The sequence below is a fragment of the Moschus berezovskii genome, chromosome 10 (assembly GCF_049115385.1).
Source record: "Moschus berezovskii isolate FMDL1 chromosome 10, NW_MosBer_1.0, whole genome shotgun sequence".
Lineage (NCBI taxonomy): Eukaryota > Metazoa > Chordata > Mammalia > Artiodactyla > Moschidae > Moschus > Moschus berezovskii.
The window spans coordinates 94,591,119-94,615,053 of NC_142469.1; the positions used below are offsets into that span (position 1 = coordinate 94,591,119).

Consider the following 23,935-nt stretch of genomic DNA (forward strand, 5'->3'; position numbering starts at 1 on the left):
CATCTTCTGTCTCCGAGATTCTAGTGCTGAAGCCCAACAATAACCAGAAGTCCAAGACTAACTCAAGTTAAGCATATGTATACATGTAGAATATATATATATATATATATATATATAGTAGAACATGGTAGAAGCAGGCAGGTGTAAAGATAAATTTAGTGTAGGTGAGTAGAACAGATTTTTTCCTTATGGTTAATATTTTTGTGTCTTATTTAAGAAATTCTTCTTCTCCACAAAGTCGTTAAGATAGTCTCTTAATTATTTTCTAAAAATCTTCAAAAATTAGTCTTTCATAATTAAAACTCTGGTGAGAACAGGCAATATTCATTCATTTTCAATATCTGATGAAAGAGTTTAAATGTTTCACCATTAACTATGTAGTTGGTTCTGGGGTGTTTTGTTTTCATTTTTTCCCCATAGTCAGACTTTATCAGGTTAAGAAAGTTCCTTTCTACTCCCAATTTACTAAGAGATGAATGCCTAATTATATATATAATAATTATTATATTATTATTATATATTATAATAATAATTATATTATTATGTATAAATATATATAATATATAAATATATTCTACATTCAAAGCATTCCTATTTTTTATAGTCTTTAACTTTTGAAGACAACATCTTGGAATTTCTTTCAGTTGGAATCTTTGTAGTTCACATTTGAATCTTTGTAATTCAGACCAAAAATATTATTTAGTTATGGTTTTGAAAGGAATGAAGAAACTCACATGTTCAGAAGTAGAACTGTGATATTTTGGATATATAACCAACAATTTCAAGAATGTTGGAATGAAGCATCTGGGAATTCAGCAATAAGGTCTTCTGAACTCTTTTGTTTGAAAAGCCTACCAGGAACTTCACAGTGTTATTGACTGGAAAACCTTCTAAAATGAGGGCATGGGGTCCACCCTTGGTGAGCCTTCTAGTTCACCAGATGTATCTTCCTTTTTATCTTCTACCGTATCTGTGAGTTCATTTTTTTCATTTTACCATTTTCAGCTCCACCTATTGAATCCTCCATTGCATCTTCATCTTTTGTACGATCTTGAACTATACATAATGGATTTTCACAGCTCTCTGAACAGGACGGAAGTGAAGGAAACCAGAAAAACATGGTAGAAGCAGGCAGGTGTAAAGATAAATTTAGTGTAGGTAAGCAGAACAGATTTTTTTCTTATGGTTAATATTTTTGTCTCTTGTTTAAGAAACTCTCCTTCTCTACAAAGTCATGAAGATAGTCTCGAACATTCTTTCCTAAAAGCTTCAAAAATTAGTCTTTCATAATTAATACTCTGAACTTCATGAGAAGAGTTGACTCACTGGAAAAGACCCTGATGCTGGGAAGGATTGGGGGCAGGAGGAGAAGGGGATGACAGAGGATGAGATGGCTGGATGGCATCACCGACTCAATGGACATGAGTTTGAGTGAACTCCGGGAGCTGGTGATGGACAGGGAGGCCTGGTGTGCTGTGATTCATGGGGTCACAAAGAGTCGAATACGACTGAGTGACTGAATTGAATTTAATTGAATTAACACTCTGGTGAGAATAGGCAATATTAATTCATTTTCAATATCTGATGGAAGAGTTTAAATGTTTCACCATTAACTATGCAATTGGTTCTGGGGTGTTTTGTTTTCATTTTTTACCCATAGCTAGACTTTATCAGGTTAAGAAAGTTCCTTTATACTTCCAATTTACTAAGAGATGAATGCCTAATTTTATCAAACACTTCTTCCATATTACAATGATTATTAGCTTTTGAATGTAACAAACATGGTTTTGCTAACATTGTTAACTTGCATTCCTGGGATAATCCCAACTTGGTCAAAGTGCATTGTTTTTTATATATTGTTGAATTCTGTTTGCTAATATTTTGGTCAGGATTCTTTGTGTCTATATTGATGAGGAAGTTGAATTTGTAGCCCTTCTTTCTTTTAATGTCCTAGTCAGACTTGGTAACAAGGTTGTGTGTGTCATAAAATGAGTTGGGGATGATGTTTCCTCTATTTCTATTCTTGGTAAGAGTTTGAGAAAATTTAGCAATAATTGTTCTTTGTGATAAAGAACCTACTTGCCAATGCAGGAAACTAAGAAATGAGGGTTCGATCCTTAGGTCGGGAAGAGCCCCTGGAGGAGGGCATGGCAACCCACTCCAGTATTACTCAGGCTTCCCAGCTGGTGCCAGTGGTAAAAATCCTGCCTGCCAATGCAGGAGACATAAGAGACAAGGGTTCGATCCCTGGGTTGGAAAGATCCCCTGGAGGAAGGCATGGCAACCGATTCCAGTAGTCTTGTCTGGAGAATCCCATGGACGGAGGAGCCTGGAGAGTCAGACACGACTGAAGCGACTCAGTATGAATGCATACATGCATCTTCTTTGAGTGTTTGGTAGAACTAACTCCCTTATGAAGCCACCTGGGCCTCTTCCTAAAGGAATCTTTTTTTTCCTCTGGCTGATTTTGAGATTTTATATTTGATTATAAAAGATGTGGGCTTCTTTTCTCTTATATTGCTGCTGCTGCTGCTGCATCACTTCAGTCGTGTACAACTCTGTGAGACTCCATAGACGGCAGCCCACCAGGCTCCCCCATCCCTGGGATTCTCCAGGCAAGAACACTGGAGTGGGTTGCCACTTCCTTCTCTTTTACTACCTGGGATTGACTGGGCCTCTCAAATCTGTAGATCAGGCATTTTTCATCAGGTTTTTGTTTTGTTTTTGTTTTTAAATCAGATGCATGCATCTGTCCATGGGATTCTCCAGGCAAGAACACTGGACTGGGTTGCTATGCCCTCCTCCAGAGGATCTCCCACACCCAGGGACTGAACCTGAGTTTCTTGTGTCTCCTGCATTGCAGATGGCTTTTTTTCTGCTGAGCCGCCCTGGAAGCCCTTTTAACAAATAGTCTCCTTCAAATACTGCCTCTGCCACATCCTCTTCCCCATCTCCTGCTGTGACTATCATCAGACATATAATAGACATTCGCATTCTGCTTTATTTTCCTTGATCTTTCTTTTATGTCTTCCATCTTTTGGTCTTTCCTTGCTCTATTCAAGATATTTTCTTCTGAGTTATCTTCAGTTCGTTAACTCTTTCTTTAGGTAGGTCTAACCTGCTGTTAAACTCATCCACCAAGTTCTTAGTTCTATTATTTTATTTTTCAGTTCTAAAATCTCTATTTTAAACTATTTTCCATGTAGCTTTTCATTTTTACCTGTACCCTACAGACTTATAAATGCTTGTCTTTTTTTCCCTCTAAACCTAGCCATCAAAGTTTTTTTATCTTTTGAGTCTGACAATTCCATATTTGGAGACTTCAGGTGTCTGATTCTATTTTTAAAAATCTGCTCTGCTATATTTTACTCAAGGTGTTTTGGTTTTGTGTATGTCTGGTTGGCTTTGGTGGGTTGCTGACTATTGTACTTAAAATTATCTGTATGTTGGCATTTGCTTCTGCTGGGTGGTGGGGCTATTTTCAGGCAGGACCACATTGTTCCAAGTTCAAGTTTGAGGCATGACTCACAAAAATGCTGTAACCCCTTGGGGGCTGACTTATTTACATTTCTTACTTTTTCTAAGGATGTAGTCTTGGGGTCCCAGCTTATTAGACTTCCCATTGTACATGGGTCTGGGCTTTGATTTCTGTCTTTCTTGATCCCTGAAAATATAAAAATAAACATATGTAAATACATAGGGATTGGCAGATACTAACAGAGCAAATGCAGCTTTTGCACTTACTTACCTTTGCAGGTTCCTAATTTCCCTTAAATTTTGACCTGGGTATGTCTTACTATGCTGTTAGCAATTTAATGATTTTACAATAGGCTTTAAAGTAATACTTTTTTTTCCAAGATCTTAGTGATTTTCAATGATTCCTAGTGACTCAGGTGGTAAGGAAACTGCCTGCAATGCAGGAGACCTGGGTTCCATCCCTGGGCCAGGAAGATATCCTAGAGAAGGAAATGACTACCCACTCCAGTATTCATGCCTGGAGAATTCCATGAACAGATAGCCTGGTGGGCTACAGTTGATAAGGTCACAAAAGGGTCGGACACGGCTGAGCAACTAACACTTTGGACTTCCCTGGTAGCTCAGATGGTAAAGCGTCTGCCTACAGTGTGGGAGACCTGGGTTCAATCCCTGGGTTGGGAAGATCTCCGGAAGAAGGAAATGGCAACCCATGACAGTATTCTTGCCTGGAAAATCCCATGGACGGAGACGCCTGGTAGGCTATAGTCCATGGGGTCACAAAGAGATGGACACTACTGAGTGACTTCATTTTCACTTTAGTAATTTTCAGCTGGTGGGAGATAGCTTCAATAAGCTAGTTCACCATTAACAGAAATTCATATTTCTCATCTTTGGGGAAGCAAAACTTTTCTTTTTCTTGATTTGTAACCAGTCTGGGGTTTGAAGGACAGTCAAGATCAGGGTTCAGGATTCTCAGACACTTTGCATTTTTTTATGATGTTTTTGAGCTCATATCCTTATAGATGTTTTTGAGAACTTGATTTCCCTTTCCCTAGTGGTCACCTTGTGACTCTAAAGGAGGAAAAATAATTTTCCCTCTGTTCTTCTAGGTTTTTGGCTGAGACATCTCTTCTTCGTAATAAATACAGGTTAACAAGAGAAAAACAAACAGAAATTTAACAATATGTGTATTTCTTGTGTACATGGGAGAGACCCAAGAAAACTGAGTAACCCCTTTAAAATGGCTCTAGAAAGACAGTGAAAGTCGCTCAGTCATGTCCAATTCTTTGTGACCCCATGGACTGTGGCCTGCCAGGCTCCTCTGTCCATGGGATTCTCCAGGCAAGAATACTGGAGAGGGTTGCCGTTCCCTTCTCCAGGGAATCTTCCCGAGCCAGTAATTAAACACAGATCTCCTACGTTGCAGGCAGATTATTTACCAGCTGAGCTGCCAGGGAAATGGCCCCAGCCACCACCTTAAATATCATTTTCAGATAAAGACAAAAGAAAGGTGTTGGGGGCTGGGCAGAGTCAGTTATGAGAGGTTATCAGAAAAAGCAGAATAAGGGTAAGGGTAAGGTTGTTACAGAGATTTACAGCCACACCTTCTCTATTGACAAGAATTTATTGTGATTTAGAATCATCCTTCTCTTCCTGGTGCAGAAAGGAAGATACTTCCAAATGGAGAATTCCTTTATAAATGTAAACTCTCCTTACCAAAGGGTGACTTCTACTCTGGTTTTCAGAGTTTCTCCTGTGTCTGCTGTTTCCTAAAAATAGTCAACTCAAAAGAATTCTTACGTTAATGAAGCATATGGGGATGGAGAGGGGGCATTCCCTTTCAAAACCAAGAGATCATTTAATTTGCTGTCTTGTTCCTACTTGCAGAGGCTGATGAATGGCAAGAGTCAGAGGAAGAGGTGGAACACATCCCATTCTCCCACAACCGATACCCAGAGAAGGAAATGGTTAAGAAATCCCAGGAGTTTTACGAACTTCTCAATAAGAGACGGTCTGTTAGATTCATAAGTAACGAGCAAGTCCCAATGGAGGTCATTGATAATGTCATCAAAGCAGCAGGTCTGTACATGCGCAGTGGGTCTTTGAGAATGTCTGCTGCAAGTGACAGCAGTAGAGCAATGTTGAAGTTCAAACACAGCACATAAAGCCTGGAGTGATAGGTTCACCTGCAAAGTCTTGTTAGTGCAAGTTGCTATGCCCAATGCACAGTGAGGCCAAACACACCAAAATGTAGGAGTTTGGAGTAGAGAAAGATTTATTGAAGAGCCATGCAAGGAGGGGGTGGTTCATTCCCTAAAAGCCCCCTGAGTTCAAAGCATTTCTAAAAACCAGGCGAGGGAGAGGAGTCGCAGGGTATGTGATCCGCTCAGGCACAAGTCTCTGACTGGCTGATGGTGATGTCGCAGGGTAGTGTCATAGGGGTTAACTTCATGAGACCTTAGGCTTTGGGAGGCCTGGAGCGATGAGCTCATCGGGTCAAATAGTTAACATCTTCCATTTGGTGGGGGTTTCACATCAGAGAGTAACATGGAAACTTACATTACCATGTGTAAAATACATAGCCAATGGGAATTTGCTTTATGTCTCAGGGAACTCAAACAGGGGCTCTGTATCAGCCTAGAGGGGTGCAATGGGGAGGGAGATGGGAGGGAGGTTAAAGAGGGAAGGAGGGGACATATGTACCTATGGCTGGTTCATGCTGATGTATTGACAGAAAATAACAAAATTCTGTAAAGCAATTATCCTTCAATTAAAAAATAAACTTAAAAAAAATAAAGTGATGTCAGGGAAAAAAATAAAAACAACTCTGGAAATGTATCAGATACTGTTATCTAGGTACTTCAAGAGGAGATAAAGCAGAGGATATGGGAAAAGCTGATCCCAGAAAGGCCCCATAAGGGTTCTTCTTGGTTACAGTCTTACCCAGATGTTGACTGACTGCTAGGGACATAACGATTTCCATTTTCTATGAACTTTTAACTATTACAGACTTTTTGGGAGCAGATGTGACAACAGTTCAAAACTTCTAAAATTATTCAACATTATAAACTTTTATGAAAAATGAAAATTTCTGAACATATTATTACACCTTGGAAGAGAAAAAACATCCTCTTCCTTTCCCCTTCCCTTAAAACACATGCATACGTCCATGAACGCGCACACACACAGACACACACTCATAGAGACACACACTCACATTTATATATTTCTCTTTTAGGGACCAAATTTCTTGTGTTACACACCATGATGCTCTGTTCCAATGAACTAGCAAACTTCATGTGAATTCACAAAGTAAATCGAGGCAAGGTAAACCCATTTTTAATGTAAAGTAATAAATATCTCCCTAGAAGAAGAGATGAGAATTACAGAGAAGCGGAAGGAGATATAAAAGAAAGGCCCCTATTTGAGAATCTCCTCTGATTGGGTTCTTATTCCTATACAAAATGACTTTAATTTTCAGAAATTATTGCATGACTGTTATAAACCCATTGCCTGAATTAAAAGGAAGTAAGAATGAAACATTTTATTTCAGTTACGAACACAAATGTACTAGATTGGTGAGTCTTTTGTCTAACTAAGAGCAGTCACTAAATATCTTCTGTGTGTATATCTGTATTGAAATATGTGTGCACATGACCTTCAGAGAAGCTTGGCATAATTTAAAACATTAGGGGGCAATCTATTTCTTGTGTTCAATGGCACCAATATTTAGTGAACTGACAACATGTACAAAGTGGACTGGAATCTCTCTGTTCAGAAATGTGGGCTCTATGTTAGATTTGACTTGCATTTTACAATTCAGTATGCCCTTTCTACCACGGGGACTGGTGGATGGTAAACTCATGAAGGTTGTCAGGCTTGATACCCCTTCTATAGAGTTTATGCCCTTGAATGACTCACTAGGAAGAAAAAAATACTTGCTTCTGAAATATCCCACACTGTGGTCTGCTTCCAGAAACAGTGAGCGATTTCCAGGAGAGAGAGATGACATCCAGACCAGAACCTGGCTCGCTCCTTAGCTGAAATCTTAAAGAGAATAGAAGCTCCTTGAGCCCACGATGCACTATGAAGTTTTGTCAGGGATACCGGGACTGATCCAAGGGTGGTCTGAGGTTTCCCAAAGCCTGTGAGAGCTGAAAGACACTGTTATGTGTCTGAGCGCCCTGGGCCAAGAAGTTCTCATGTATCCACACGGGACCACAAGCCCACAGTGCCACCCTCAGAACTGTGATAGAGGCACTAAACAATTTATAGTTCAGTTGCCTTTCGGAGAATGCTCTTTAAAAAATCTATTAATTTATTTAGTGGCTGTGCTGGGTCTTCGTTGCTGTGTGCTTTCCTCTAGTTACGACGCCAGGCTTCTTGCTGAGGTGGCTTCTCTTGCGGAGCCCAGGCTCCAGGCGCAGGGGCTTCAGTACTTCGGCACGTGTGTTCAGTAGTTGCAGTTCCTGGGCTCTCGAGCACAGGCTCAATAGTTTTGGCTCATGGGTTTAGTTGCTTCTTCATATGTGGGATCTGCCCTGACCAGGGATCAAACCCATGTCCTCTGCAATGCCAGGAGGATTCTTATCCACTGAGCCACCAGGGAAGCCCTGGAGAATGCTTTTTACCATTAAAAAATTTTAAATGCTTTTCACCGTTTAAATTTTTTGAGTTCTGATAACCTTCATGACTTGACACTTTTTCAAGAATACCAAAACAAATATTTACCAAAACGAATAATGGATTTTGGAGGATTTTGCCTGACAGAGCTCCCCACCTGAGTTTCCTTACTGGTCATGGTGCAATTTTCAAGGGATGTCATCTCCCATATAATTAGAGAAGCAGTGATAAACTCCCATAGCCCCAGAACTACTGGCCTTGATCTGTTAGTTGGTTCAAAGATCCTGACAGGGATGCGGAACAAAACAGGATGTCAACAAGACCCCAGAGGCCGCCGCTGGGGGCTTTGTGCACTGGGTGATCCAATGTTATCTTGAGCAAATATGAGTTGCAGGAATTCTTAGCTAACAGTTTCACATTTTCCTGCAGTTTTAATTTCTAATGTTAATTGAATGTGTGACAGGAACAGCCCCAAGTGGGGCCCACACAGAGCCCTGGACATTTGTGGTTGTGAAGGACCCGGACGTGAAGCATAAGATTCGGGAGATCATTGAGGAGGAAGAGGAAATAAACTACCTGAAGAGGATGGGGCCTCGATGGGTCACAGACCTGAAGAAATTCAGGTACAAAAATGGGGAGAATCAAGCATGTTTGGTTTGGCTTTTTAAAGTGAGATAACTAAGATTCAATTTCCTGGTTTGTTTTAGGTGTTAAAAAGTTTCGTTTTAACTGTGGGAGAAATAATGGACGTGCAGTCAGGCCTCATGTCTGTGTTGCCTTGAGCACACATGTTGGGTAGGTGTTAGAGATGCCAGCTGGGATCGCATCTCAGTTCATGTCTCAGCTCTGGTTTTTTCAAGTGCAAGACCTTGGGCGTTCGCTTGCAGTCTTTAAGTGCATGAGTCTGGATTCTCCGGAGAAACAGAATCAATGGAGAAAGACAAAGACAGACAGAAACAGAAACACAGAGAGAAAGAGACTTATTATATTAATCTATATAATAGATAATATCATTTATTATAGAGCTTCCCTGGTAGCTCAGCTGGTAAAGAATCCATCAGCAATGCAGGAGACCTTGGTTCAATTCCTGGGTCGGGAAGTTCCCTTGGAGAAGGGATGGCCTACCCACTCCAGTGTTCTTGGGTTTCCCTGGTGGCTCAGCTGGTAAAGAATCCATCTGCAATGCAGGAAACCTAGGTTTGATCCCTGGGTTGGGAAGATCCCCTGGAGGAGGGCATGGGAACCCACTCCAGTATTCTTGCCTAGAGAATCCCCATGGACAGAGGAGCCTGGCAGACTACAGTCCATGAGGTCACAAAGAGTTGGACACAACTGAGAGACTAAGCACATTTTAGCACATTATTTATTATAATAGACAATTTATTTATTATTTATAATTGGCTCATAATTACTTGAGCCGACTTACTATAACTGGCTTAAGTGATCATGAAGGCTGAGAAATCCCAAGACTTGCACTCAGCAAGCGGGAGGCCCAGCAGAGCTGATGCTGCTGTTCTAGTCTGAGTCCAAAGGCCTGGGAATCAGGGAACTGATGGTGTATGTTCCAGTCCAAGTCTGAGTCCAAGGGCAGGAGAAGACTGATGTCCTCAAAGCCAGTCAGGCAGAAGGAGAAAATTATCCTTTACTCCACCTGTGTTTTTTCTACTCAGGGCTTCAACGGATTAGACCAGGCCACCCACATTGGGAAGATTAATAGGCTTTACTCAGTCTGCCAATTCACATGTTAATCTCATCCAGAAACATCCTTTTGACACACCCAGAATAATGCTTAACCAACTATCAGGGTTCCTTGTGTCCCAGTCAAGTTGGCACCTTAACATAACCATCACATTAAGCTTCTATTTTTTTCACCCCAAATAATGTTAAAAACTTGGTATCAGGATTAAATAAGATAGAGGGTAAGAGTAGGGCCTTGGAAGCCAGAGTGCTTGGGTTCAAATATGAGATCTACTATTTATTAACTTTTTTGTGCCTCAGTTTCCTCATCTGCAAAATGGAAATAAGTCTACTATCTATTTCATTATGAAATTTGGATGTGTTTGTAAGCATGCAGAACAGCAATGACACATAGTAAGTCTGATAAACAAATAGGCTCTGACCCAAATAATTATTGGCAAACAAAACTTTGAGGATGTACTTTTCTACTATCTGGAACACAAGACTGTGAAATTCTCAGGATCTTGAATGAAGTGAATGACATCTTGCCATAATGATCTCATCTTCCACATGATCTTGCTGAGCAGATTAGTTTTAATACATGCTCAATAAAAGTACAAATTTAGTGCAGGTTTAATATCCATTAGGCATTAGTAACTTTGCGGGCTTTCTTAACTCCAGGGAAAGTGGATTGGAATTCAGTGTAACTGGCTTTCCCATGAGGCTTCAATGTATTAGAATAGACACGTGTGAAGTTTCATTTTTTTCTAGAACCTGCAACTAACTATGCCTTGTTGAGCCCATTTTCCCCGTTGAGGACCAGTCACCCTACATTATATCTAGGATGAATTCAGTAATTTCTCGGTCATTTTCATAGTTAAAAACACTCCATTTTTTCAGACTAGGCCTTGCTATTTTATTTTTTATTTAAAAATTTTTTAGTTTTTTTTTTAATCTTTTCAGCTGTACTGGGTCTTTGTCGCAGCACAGGAGCTTTCTCTGGTTGAGGCACGTGGCTTCGCCAATTGCAGAGAAAGTGAAAGTGAGAGTCACTCAGTTGTGTCCGACTCTTTGTGACCCCGTGGACTATACAGTCCATGGAATTCTCCAGACCAGAATACTGGAGTGGGGAGCCTTTCCCTTCTCCAGGGTATCTTCCCAACCCAGGGATCGAACCCAGGTCTCCCGCATTGCAGGCAGATTCTTTAGCAGCTGAGCCACAAAGGAAGCCCCCCTCAGCCTTGTCATTTAGAACACTGGTCGCTGGCTCCCCTTTACAAACACTGCACTCCTCACAGGCATTTCGTTTCCCCTCTGAACTCTTTTCAGGTTGAGCATGAGGGGGGCTGGGGTGCCAACTCTAGCCCTTGGTGTGTAGAAAGTAGAAGTTCTTATGCCCCAGACTGTCAGCTGTGGTCCTTTAGTGGCCACTTCTGGCACCAGCCATCCAACACCCGGTGTGACAGAAGCCTGAGGAAAGGCAGTGGGCTTATCGTCTTGTGGGGTAAAGCGGGTTTCTCCTCTGGTAGACAGGGCTGGGTGATGAGAAGGCTGGCCTCTTAGTCCTGCTCCCGTTTCATTTCTTTGGCCCCAGAGGACATTTGTTTTTCCTGAGATATTATTTAAACCCTATCAAAATGGATGTCTATTGGCATTGGAACTTATGGTTGTGTTCTGGAATAAGTGCAGGGTGTTAATAATAAATACTTAAATCTTACAGCATATTCATGAGAAAACACAGACAGGTAACGTCCAGACGAACCTGTCCCTCTCAGAGAGACGCTTCGCTCCGAGTGTGTGCAGTGCCTGCAGCACACTGCCGGCCCATCTCTCCCCAGTGCAGGCAGAATCGGCTGCTCTCCGTCTTTACGTGCAAAGCTCTTAATACACACCTTCCATGCATCTGAGATAGCCATTACCACACAGGATTTTGGGCTTCCCTGGTAGCTCAGCTGGTAAAGAATCTGCCTGCAATGCAAGAAACCCTGGTTCGATTCCTGGGTTGGGAAGATCCCCTGGAGAAGGGATAGGCTACTCATTCCAGTATTCTTGGGCTTCCTTGGTGGCTCAGCTGGTAAAGAATCCACCTGCAATGCAGGGAGACCTGGGCTTGATCCCTGGGTTGGGAAGATCCCCTGGAGGAGGGCATGGGAACCCACTCCAGCCTGGAGAATCCTCATGGGCAGAGGAACGTGGTAGACTACAGTCCATGGCGTCACAGAGTTGGACATGACTGAATGACTAAGCACAGCACACAGTACTTTAATTGCTGGCTTACTTTTCTTCTCATTTTCTAGTCCATATTTTAGAAACCTCTGTTGTACACCAAGATACTCATGAGAATCCAATGAGCATTAGAGACTTTCTCTGCAGACAAAATGTACACACAGATACGTTCATAAAAACTCTAGGGCCCAGCCTTGTATCACTTGGCACAGCGCTAATGCATAGTAGGTAACTGAATGAATGTTTGCTAAATTGCATTACAAATGAACACTCACCTCACTCACCTCCTGATATCCGATTTAGGTCAGCTCTGAAACTCAGAGCTGTCATTAAAGCCTTGATATACAATCTGGTCCAACTTATCTGTCAAGCTTTGTTCTCCTGCTGCTGGTATGAGGCCTTCCGCCCCAGGGAGAAGGTGTTACTTGTCCTTTCTTGATAGGCCTCGGCATGTCGCAATCTAATTCTAATATAATGTCATAATACATTCCTGTAAAATTGAACAAATCAAAATACTAGCCACCAATGTATGCCTTGGCAAATAAGTACAAAAATTGTAAAAAATTACTACCCTGCCTCCGAAACTAGTAAATTACTTATTCTTCACCTTATGTTTAAAAATTGTTTTGAATTATTCACTGTAAAATAAAATATAGTTGTGATGATAAAACTAGCTATCACATGCATGGCGCCATGTCCTGGGTACTCTTCTAAGCACTTGATCTGTTTGGACTGATTTTACCATCACAAAACCTTTTGAGGTGAGTACATTTTACACATGAGGAAGAGGAGCTGTGAGAAAGGGACAGGCTCACCTAACATGGCACAGCTAGTTGACTCCAGAGTGTTCTGGTAAACTGTTAACATTCTCCCTCCTTCTAAAGAGGAAAAGAATTGATCCTAGTCAAATGTGAGTAAGCTGGTTGAAGTTTGGTGAAGTAACTTTGAGCAAGTAATCTACAGAAGTAAGTAGGGTAAAAGAAACCGTAGAAAAATACACATGTAGATTTAGTGTATTTTAAACAAGGAAGTATTATGCTTCCTAGGTTAAAAATGAAATTAACAATTACTGTCTCTTGTTTACTGATGACATTATATACCCTAAGGGAAAAGTCTAATATGTAGCATTGTATGAGGGTCTTTCCTTTGAATACCTGTGCTAGAATGAAGCATTTGTCAAAATGTATGGGCAGGGTAATGAAAGACATGCTCTTAGCCGGAAAACAAAAATGGAAACTCAGCGTTTATACCTCCCATGAGTTATCTCCCTCTCCCACAAAGGTTTCCTTCCTTTTCTCCATAGCTAAGCTGAGAAGAACTGTACAAAAAAGATCTTCACGATGAAGATAATCACGATGGCGTGATCACTCACCTGGAACCAGACATCTTGGAATGTGAAGTCAAGTGGGCCTTAGAGAGCATCATGACGAACAAAGCTAGTGGAGGTGATGGAATTCCAATTGAGCTATTTCAAATCCTGAAAGATGATGCTGTGAAAGTGCTGCACTCAATATGCCAGCAAATTTGGAAAACTCAGCAGTGGCCACAGGACTGGAAAAGGGCAGTCTTCATTCCAATCCCAAAGAAAGGCAATGCCAAAGAATGCTCAAACTACTGCACAATTGCACTCATCTCAGACACTAGTAAAGTCATGCTCAAAATTCTCCAAGCCAGGCTTTAGCAATATGTGAACCGTGAACTCCCAGATGTTCAAGCAGGTTTTAGAAAAGGCAGAGGCACCAGAGATCAAATTGCCAACATCCACTGGATCATGGAGAAAGCAAAAGAGTTCCAGAAAAACATCTATTTCTGCTTCATTGACTATGCCAAAGCCTTTGACTGTGTGGATCACAATAAACTGTGGAACATTCTGAAAGAGATGGGAATACCAGACCACCTGACCTGCCTCTTGAGAAACCTGTATGCAGGTCAGGAAGTAACAGTCAGAACTGTACATGGAACAACAGACTGGTTCCAAATAGGAAAAGGAGTACGTCAAGGCTGTATATTGTCACCCTGCTTATTTAACTTCTATGCAGAGTACATCATGAGGAACGCTGGGCTGGAAGAAGAACCAGCTGGAATCAAGATTGCCAGGAGAAATATCAATAACCTCAGATATGCAGATGACACCACCCTTATGGCAGAAAGTGAAGAGGAACGCTAAAGCCTCTTGATGAAAGTGAAAGAGGAGAGTGAAAAGGTTGGCTTGAAGCTCAACATTCAGAAAACGAAGATCATGGCATCTGGTCCCATCACTTCATGGGAAATAGATGGGGAAACAGTGGAAACAGTGTCAGACTTTATTTTTTTGGGCTCCAAAATCACTGTGGATGCTGATTGCAGCCATGAAATTAAAAGACGCTTACTATTTGGAAGGAAAGTTATGACCAGCCTAGATAGCATATTAAAAAGCAGAGACATTAGTTTGCCAACAAAGGTCCGTCTAGTCAAGGCTATGGTTTTTCCCAGTGGTCATGTATGGATGTGAGAGTTGGACTGTGAAGAAAGCTGATCGCCGAAGAATTGATGCTTTTGAACTGTGATGCTGGAGAAGACTCTTGAGAGTCCTTTGGACTGCAAGGAGACCCAACCAGTCCATTCTAGAGGAGATCAATCCTGGGTGTTCATTGGAAGGACTTATGCTAAAGCTGAAGCTCCAATACTTTGGCCACCTCATGCAACGAGTTGACTCACTGGAAAAGACTCTGATGCTGGGAGCGATTGGGGGTAGGAGGAGACGGGGACGACAGAGAATGAGATGGCTGGATGGCATCACCGACTGTGTGGACATGAGTTTGAGTGAACTCCGGGAGTTGGTGATGGACAGGGAGGCCTGGCGTGCTGTGGTTCATGGGGTCGCTAAAAGTCAGACACGACTGGGCGACTGAACTGAACTGAACTGAACTGAGGCTAAGAGCATCACCATCTGGAGACTTGCTTCAACCTCACTATCACCTTTTCCTTCTCCCTTTGCACTCTTGTATCATATCGGTCGGCTCCAGCCTTCACAGTTCTCCAGATTCTCCTGGGATATGGCCATCGTCTCCTCTCTGGTCTCCCCAGAGCTGGTCCACACCAACCTGGATCTTTCTGAAACAGATCTGATCACATGATGCTTCTGCTCAGAAACGTGGTAACTTTTCATCCTCTGCTGAACAAAGCCCTGTGCAAAATCTGTATGAAAACCGCCAGCCCTCCAACACATGCTCCGCCACGCACACCATCCTCCAGCCTATCAGACTTCTGAAATCCCTGGCTGGCCAAGGGTTCTCCTCCCGACTCTGCCCTTTGCTCACCTCTTCATGGGGTGCCCTCCCCAATGTCCTTTCTCCACTTGGTCCTCAGCGTCCCTGCTCAGAAGAAATGTTGGATACATTCTGACAACCTTCCTATTTAAAATTAGCATTTCATTTTTGAGCTCCTAAGGCATTTGGCTTATTTTTCTTTCATAAAACTTACCAAGTTTTTATTTTGCTAAATGTGACTTATTACCTTCTGGCTTATAGGATCCATCTTTGTATCTTGCCAGCATTTCACATGTCTTGCATATGACTTTTTATGAATATCTGCTTATTGACTTTGACTAGAAAAAGATGAATATGACAAAAAAATAATCCTGGTCTTTTTCAATTTAAACATAAAAGACGAGTAAATGTTTTTATTTTTCATGTCAGTAAGGTGGTAAAAGGGGAACAAAAAAACCATTAAGAGAAGATATTCTGAATATCTTTTTCTCACCTTTAGGACCAATTGGATTAAAGAGTACTTGGACACTGCCCCTGTTTTGATTCTCATTTTCAAGCAAGTCCATGGATTCGCTCCAAATGGCAAGAAAACGATTCACTACTACAATGAGATCAGTGTTTCCATCGCTTGCGGCATCCTCCTAGCTGCCCTACAGGTATGCCGCCCTCCCTCTCTGTCCAAGAGAGAGACTTGATACGTGGGGCCGACTGTGGTTTTATTTGCAAATTTCAGCTGAGTTTCTAGTTCAGGGACTAGTAGAGCTTTATATAAAGTTGAATTCTTAAGGCAAGTTACTCTGATGTATAAACTACCTCTGGAAAGCTGGACTGGTGAGGATGATGGTTCAAACAATCCGGAATCCTTCCTGGAAATTTACTTATAACAACAGTTAAGGGTCAAAAAAAAAAAAAAAGGTCATCGTGTTTGCCTTCTTCTGTAAGGGCACGAAACTTTAAGGGTTTTGGTAAACACACGTAAGGAGCTTTGGAACCCGAAAGTTGCAGGGCATGGCTTCTTAGCTGTGTTCACTGCTGTCTGAGCCAGTGGGGTGATTAAAAAGCCATAAGGGGGACTCAATTATGGAGCTCCTATCCAGAGAAGTTTACACATTGCATTAGAAACATATCCATGACAAAAAAGAAAAGAAACATGTCCATGACAAAAAAGAAAAGAAACATGTCCATGTGCTTAAAAAAAAATTCCATCTATATAGTAGCTACAGTAACACTAAGTATGAAATAGAGCAGGAATTGAGGTCTGCCTTTCACAAGATTCAAGTCATTCACATACCAGATATTTTCTGAGCTCCTTCTATGTGGCAGATACCAGGAGGCACCAGGAACAGTTGATTCGTGTGTGAAGACTATACTCTAGTGGGGACTGCGGTCCTGGGAAGGGGAGGAGAGCAATGGTAAACAAGTGAAATACACAAAGCAAACACTATTACAAGAACGAATGAGCCAACTTTCAAGGGATCAAGGGACAGTCGATTGCAAAAACCTATGTGCTTCTTCATTATCTCAAAGGAAAACGTGCTTGATGAAATCCTGCAAAATAGTCACTATGGCATAAAAGAGGAAAAAAAAACACATTAAAAAATAAAACATTAAAAAAAACCATAAAAACACTAGATGACTTGAAAAATGGTTACAAAGGAGCTGGCGTCCCGTCTCCTTCCTGATTCTGAAACAGATAAAGGAGGTGCTGTACGAACATCGCAAAGGTCTGACCGCAGGACACCGCCTCTATCCTACATAGGGTCCCGGAAGAAGCTGTTTCGCCATGTGCCCCTGGCTTCAAGCACGCGCGTTTGACTAGGCAGACTCCTCCACTTTATCGTGGAGTTTGCTGCCCTCTAGCGTTCTGTTAAAAAAACTCTATTAGCCTTTGCCCTGCTTCATTCCATGCTCCAAGGCCAAATTTGCCTGTTACTCAAGGTGTTTCTTGACTTCCTACTTTTGCATTCCAGTCCCCTATAATGAAAAGGACATCTTTTTTGGGTGTTAGTTCTAAAAGGTCTTGTAGGTCTTCATAGAACCATTCAACTTCGGCTTCTTCAGCATTACTGGTTGGGGCATAGACTTGGATTACTGTAATATTGAATGGTTTGCCTTGGAAATGAACAGAAACCATTCTGTCGTTTTTAAGATTGCATCCAAGTACTGCATTTCGGACTCTTTTGTTGACCATGATGACTACTCCATTTCTTCTAAGGGATTCCTGCCCACAGTAGTAGATATAATGGTCATTTGAGTTAAATTCACCCATTCCAGTCCATTTTAGTTCACTGATTCCTAAAATGTCGACGTTCACTCTTGTCATCTCCTGTTTGACCACTTCAAATTGGCCTTGATTCATGGACCTAACATTCCAGGTTCCTATGCAGTATTGCTCTTTATAGCATTGGACATTGCTTCTATCACCAGTCACATCCACAACTGGGTATTGGTTTTGCTTTGGCTCCATCCCTTCATTCCTTCTAGAGTTGTTTCTCCACTGATCTCCAGTAGCATACTGGGCACCTACCGACCTGGGGAATTCCTCACTCAGTATCCTATCATTTTGCCTTTTCATACTGTTCATGGGGTTCTCAAGGCAAGTATACTGAAGTGGTTTGCCATTTCCTTCTCCAGTGGACCACATTCTGTCAGAATTGGCCTTGGAGCATGGAATGAAGCAGGGCAAAGGCTAATAGAGTTTTGCCAAGAGAATGCACTGGACATAGCAAACACCCTCTTCCAACAACACAAGAGAAGACTCTACACATGGACATCACCAGATGATCAACACCAAAATCAGACTGATTATATTCTTTACAGCCAAAGATGGAGAAGCTGTATACAGTCAGCAAAAACAAGACCAGGAGCTGACTGTGGCTCAGATCATGAACTCCTTATTGCCAAATTCAGACTTAAATTGAAGAAAGTAGGGAAAACCACTAGACCTTTCAGATATGACCTCAATCAAATCCCTTATGATTATACAGTGGAAGTAAAAAATAGATTTAAGGGACTAGATCTGATAGATAGAGTGCCTGATGAACTCTGGACAGAGGTTCGTGACATTGTACAGCAGACAGGGACCAAGACCATCCCCATGGAAAAGAAATGCAAAAAAGCAAAATGGCTGTCTGAGGAGGCCTTACAAATGGCTGTGAAAAGAAGAGAAGTGAAAAGCAAAGGAGAAAAGGAAAGATATAAGCATCTGAATGCAGAGTTCCAAAGAATAGCAAGGAGAGATAAGAAAGCCTTCCTCAGCGATCAGTGCAAAGAAATAGAGGAAAACAACAGAATAGGAAAGACAAGAGATATTTTCAAGAAAATTAAAGATATCAAGGGAACATTTCATGCAAAGATGAGCTCGATAAAGGACAGAAATGGTATGGACCTAACAGAAGCAGAAGATATTAAGAAGAGGTGGCAAGAATACACAGAAGAACTGTACAAAAAAGATCTTCACAATGAAGATAATCATGATGGCGTGATCACTCACCTGGAACCAGACATCTTGGAATGTGAAGTCAAGTGGGCCTTAGAGAGCATCACTACGAACAAAGCTAGTGGAGGTGATGGAATTCCAATTGAGCTATTTCAAATCCTGAAAGATGATGCTGTGAAAGTGCTGCACTCAATATGCCAGCAAATTTGGAAAACTCAGCAATGGCCACAGAACTGGAAAAGGGCAGTCTTCATTCCAATCCCAAAGAAAGGCAATGCCAAAGAATGCTCAAACTACCGCACAATTGCACTCATCTCAGACACTAGTAAAGTCATGCTCAAAATTCTCCAAGCCAGGCTTTAGCAATATGTGAACTGTGAACTTCCAGATGTTCAAGCAGGTTTTAGAAAAGGCAGAGGAACCAGAGATCAAATTGCCAACATCCGCTGGATCATGGAGAAAGCAAGAGAGTTCCAGAAAAACATCTATTTCTGCTTCATTGACTATGCCAAAGCCTTTGACTGTGTAGATCACAATAAACTGTGGAACATTCTGAAAGAGTTGGGAATACCAGACCACCTGACCTGCCTCTTGAGAAACCTGTATGCAGGTCAGGAAGCAACAGTTAGAACTGGACATGGAACAACAGACTGGTTCCAAATAGGAAAAGGAGTACGTCAAGGTTGTATATTGTCACCCTGCTTATTTAACTTATATGCAGAGTACATCATGAGGAACGCTGGGTTGGAAGAAGCACCAGCTGGAATCAAGATTGCCGGGAGAAATATCAATCACCTCAGATATGCAGATGACACCACCCTTATGGCAGAAAGTGAAGAGGAACTCAAAAGCCTCTTGATGAAAGTGAAAGAGGAGAGTGAAAAGGTTGGCTTGAAGCTCAACATTCAGAAAACAAAGATCATGGCATCTGGTCCCATCACTTCATGGGAAATAGATGGGGAAACAGTGGAAACAGTGTCAGACTTTATTTTTGGGGGTTCCAAAATCACTGCAGATGCTGATTGCAGCCGTGAAATTAAAAGACGCTTACTCCTTGGAAGGAAAGTTATGACCAGCCTAGATAGCATACTAAAAAGCAGAGACATTACTTTGCCAACAAAGGTCCATCTAGTCAAGGCTATGGTTTTTCCCGTGGTCATGTATGGATGTGAGAGTTGGACTGTGAAGAAAGCTGATCGCCGAAGAATTGATGCTTTTGAACTGTGGTGCTGGAGAAGACTCTTGAGAGTCCCTTGGACTGCAAGGCGATCCAACCAGTCCATTCTAGAGGAGATCAATCCTGGGTGTTCATTGGAAGGACTGATGCTAAAGCTGAAACTCCAATACTTTGGCCACCTCATGTGAAGAGTTGACTCACTGGAAAAGACTCTGATGCTAGGAGGGATTGGGGGTGGGAGGAGAAGGGGATGACAGAGAATGAGATGGCTGGATGGCATCACCGACTCTGTGGACATGAGTTTGAGTGAACTCCAGGAGTTGGTGATGGACAGGGAGGCCTGGCGTGCTGTGATTCATGGGGTCGCAAAGAGTCAGACACGACTGAGCGACTGAACTGAACTGAGCATTCTGTAAAGTGTAATTGAGTGTGGGTTTTGTGATTTGTAGTTTTGTGAGAGGAAGGAATCTTCCCGGGAGTCCCTGTCTGGACAGATTGTTCAGAGACTGTAGGTATGCTTGACTCCCAAACACAATTCCAGAACTTCCTTCTGGCCCAGGCTTACTGTTGACCATATAACGGGAAAATCATGGGGAGGATAGAGAGAGAGAACTGGAAAAGTGTCTTGAAGCAACACGTGATTTTTATTGAGTGTTTATTATTCAAGGGAACTGGGCAGAGATTGGTGGAATATTTCTTCTACCTCTTAACGTACCTCTTGGCCACTGGGTCCTCCATCAATGGACATCAAGTATTCTCAGCTGGGGTGATGCTTTGCTTCCACTGGTTAGTTGTATAATCACAGGAACTGCCTTTTGTTATTCCATTTCTTTGGTATGAGTCAGTTCAGTCACTCAGTCGTGTCTGACTCTTTGCAACCCCATGGTCTGCACCATGCCAGCCTTCCCTGTCCATCACCAACTCCCGGAGCTTACTCAAACTCATGTCCATTGAGAGTCGGTGATGCCATCCAACCATCTCATCCTCTGTCGTCCCCTTCACCTGCCTCCCGCCTTCAATCTTTCCCAGCATCAGGGTCTTTTCAAATGAGTCAGCTCTTCGAATCAGGTGGCCAAAGTATTGGAGTTTCAACTTCAGCATCAGTCTTTCCAATGAATATTCAGGACTGATTTCCTTTTAGGATTGACATGTTGGATCTCCTTGCAGACCAAGGGACTCTTAAGAGTCTTCTCCAACACCACAGTTCAAAAGCATCAATTCTTTGGTGCTCAACTTTCTTTGCAGTCCAACTCTCACATCCATATACGACTAATGGAAAAAACAGAGCTTTGACTAGACAGACCTTTGTTGGCAAAGTAATGTCTCTGCTTTTTAAAATGCTGTCTTGGTATGACTAGATACCTCAAATTTCTTTCCATGAAACAACCATTCCCATTTTTTAAGCACCAGTGAAAAATAAGACTGGTACTTTCTTCTCTGAGAAGTTTCACACCGTCTGGTTCATAGATGGGGTCTGAGGAGGTTGAGGAGGGTAGAAAAGATTCAAGACAGCATTGCCCGAGTTGGTAGCTTCTTTTCTGCCCAACTATGGGACAGACAGTCTTACAGGGACTAGAACGCGCCCATGCTGTAAGCAGAGCTGGGGTTTTGCCTGCTGACTTTAAAATGTCTTTTCTTTTTCTCTCCTATTGTAGAATGCTGGACTGGTGACGGTCACCACCACGCCTCTCAACTGTGGCCCCCGTCTGAGAGTGCTTCTGAACCGCCCCACCAATGAAAAGCTCCTGATGCTGCTCCCTGTGGGGTACCCCAGCAAAGATGCCACGGTGCCCAACCTCACACGGAAAACTCTGGATCAGATCATGGTGACTGTGTAGGCAGGACACAGGCAGGCAGACGCTGGAAGGTGATGCCCTGCTCCCCTCCCCTGTTCCTCTTTCCCTGGGTGTTCCATCTCCCTGGCCCTCCACTCTGCAGGGGTGGCCACTCTGTGTGTCAAGAAACCTTTCCACTTTCTCCAGCACTTTGAGTCTGAGAAGGCCTGGTTCCGATAGCGAGATTAGCTGAACATACAGAATAAAGGAGGAACAGGTATGTTCCCTTCCATTTCTTATCCATTTTGGAAATGCATTAAATATTTTTAAGGAATATGCCCTGGTTTTTAAGTTTTTCTAAATTGTTCCAGAAAAATCATGGGGGAATTTTTTTTTTCTTTTACTCTTTAAAAATTCATAGAGGAAAGAGTTATCAGAAAATTTAGTGTAGTCCCAAGAATTCAGCTGTGTGATGATTTCTGAATTTAAATTTAGACTGATCAAATGGCTTTCCACCCCTCGCTTTCTGGTGGCTTTTAAGCAAGGATTATTTTTTAAGAGGAACTCTTTCTGAGCTTCATGGATACTCTGCTAGTTTTCAGTAAGTAACCCTCAAAATATTTAAAACATCACAAGCACAGAACAGAACAGCGCGTGCTTGTGCTGGTGAGTTGAACAGGCCACCATCTGGGCATATAAATGGTTAGTCGCACTGTCCAGCCCAGTGTGTGTTGGAGCTGGCTCGCATCAGCTCGTGGAAGCTGATGGTTAAATATTCATGAATTTTTCATGCCAGTTATTAAATCATTTGTAGCTTGTAATTGCCGACGGTGGGAGTGCTGCTGCTGCTGCTGCTGCTGCTGCTGCTAAGTCGCTTCAGTCGTGTCCGACTCTGTGCGACCCCATAGACGGCAGCCCACCAGGCTTCCCGTCCCTGGGATTCTCCAGGCAAGAACACTGGAGTGGGTTGCCATCTCCTTCTCCACCACGGCAATTGTCAGACGCGCAAATCAGGACTTGCTTTCTTTTTCTTAAAGAGCGCTGTTTTCCAGACACTAGGGGGCGCTAACTGTGTCCCTCTTTTCCACTCTCCTCCATGAAACGCACTTATCCTTTTTCTCCAGATGGCAGCCATACTGTCTGGAACCCATGGGGTCACAAGGTGCCGGTAGGGGGACACTGCCAGCTCCAGCCCTTCACCCGTCGCTTCTGTCTCCCTTCCAGGGGTGCGGCTCACACAGGCACAGGAGTAGCTCAGATAATTGCTCATCAAGCCACTGCACTCAGACTTCTCCTGCCTCGTGTCACTTTGTATGTGAGTCACAGCGCACTGATAAGTTCATCATTAGTGTCACTGATAAGAGTCAGGGCTGGTGACAAGTCTGCATCAGAGGAAAGGAGGACTTTTTTCCTCTCTAAAATATGGAGGGAATCCCCTGGCAGTCCAGTGGTTAGGGCCCCATGCTTGCACTGCCGAGGGTGTGGGTTCAGTCCCTGGTCGGGAAACTAAGATCCTGCAAGCTTTGTGGCTTGGCCAAGAGAAAGGAAGAAAGAAAACTTAAATATATATATACAATATATATATATATATATATATAGAGAGAGAGAATTAGGTATTAGAAGAACCTGTGCTTTTGACCTTTGAAACCCTTTGAAGTAGCCAGATGTCTCTTTTAGAATGTCCAAAATCTTCCATCTAAATCTTTTTTTTCTCTCTAGACATTCTTTTCCCCAAGTCTACGCATTTTACTAAATGCATCCTTTCCTGTATTTTGTTTCTATTCTTTTTCAAACAATTATTCATACTGTGATCGGTGTCTGTCCTGAACTCTTTACTGTAAACGAGCATTGTTTTAACTACATTGTGGCTTTATTAGACCTAATCACTGTACCTCCAGTTGTTTTTAAAAGGACAAAGATACTCCTGAGTTCCAATAGCAGAACAATAAACACTTTGGTATCACAATGCAAAGAAACTGAAGTTTTATTTCTAAGCTTATGTTTCTTCTGTTTTGAAGTTGTTTGAACCCACGGGGTTCTTTGCTAGTTTTAATGCATCCTGCTGAAGAGGTGAGGGTTCAGGGGAAACTTGCCTCCTGGATGTGGGGTGGAGAAGGAATCCACACCAGTGGTGAGGGTCTGCGTACAGCTGTTCAAGTGCCAAGTCCCTTGAGAGGAAAGGGGAAGTCCAGTCACATGAATTAGAGCCCCTGAGCAAAGAGCTGATCTGGTTGCCTTCTAATCACGCTGTCCAGAAACACAGCCCTGATCTGTCCTGAATGCTGAATTGAGT

At 42.3% G+C, this 23,935-nt stretch overlaps 1 protein-coding gene across 1 annotated transcript in view; it reads left to right on the top strand.

Moving 5' to 3' along the window:
- IYD (iodotyrosine deiodinase) overlaps positions 1–23,601 on the top strand; it is a 35,326-nt gene extending 11,725 nt beyond the window's left edge. The window contains exons 2-5 of the mRNA XM_055433693.2: positions 5,365–5,556; positions 8,564–8,723; positions 15,751–15,907; positions 21,523–23,601. Of these exons, the coding sequence (XP_055289668.2) occupies positions 5,365–5,556; positions 8,564–8,723; positions 15,751–15,907; positions 21,523–21,705 (692 nt within the window). The 3' untranslated portion in view covers positions 21,706–23,601. The remainder of the gene's footprint in view (positions 1–5,364; positions 5,557–8,563; positions 8,724–15,750; positions 15,908–21,522) is intronic.
- The last annotated feature ends 334 nt before the right edge of the window (positions 23,602–23,935 follow it).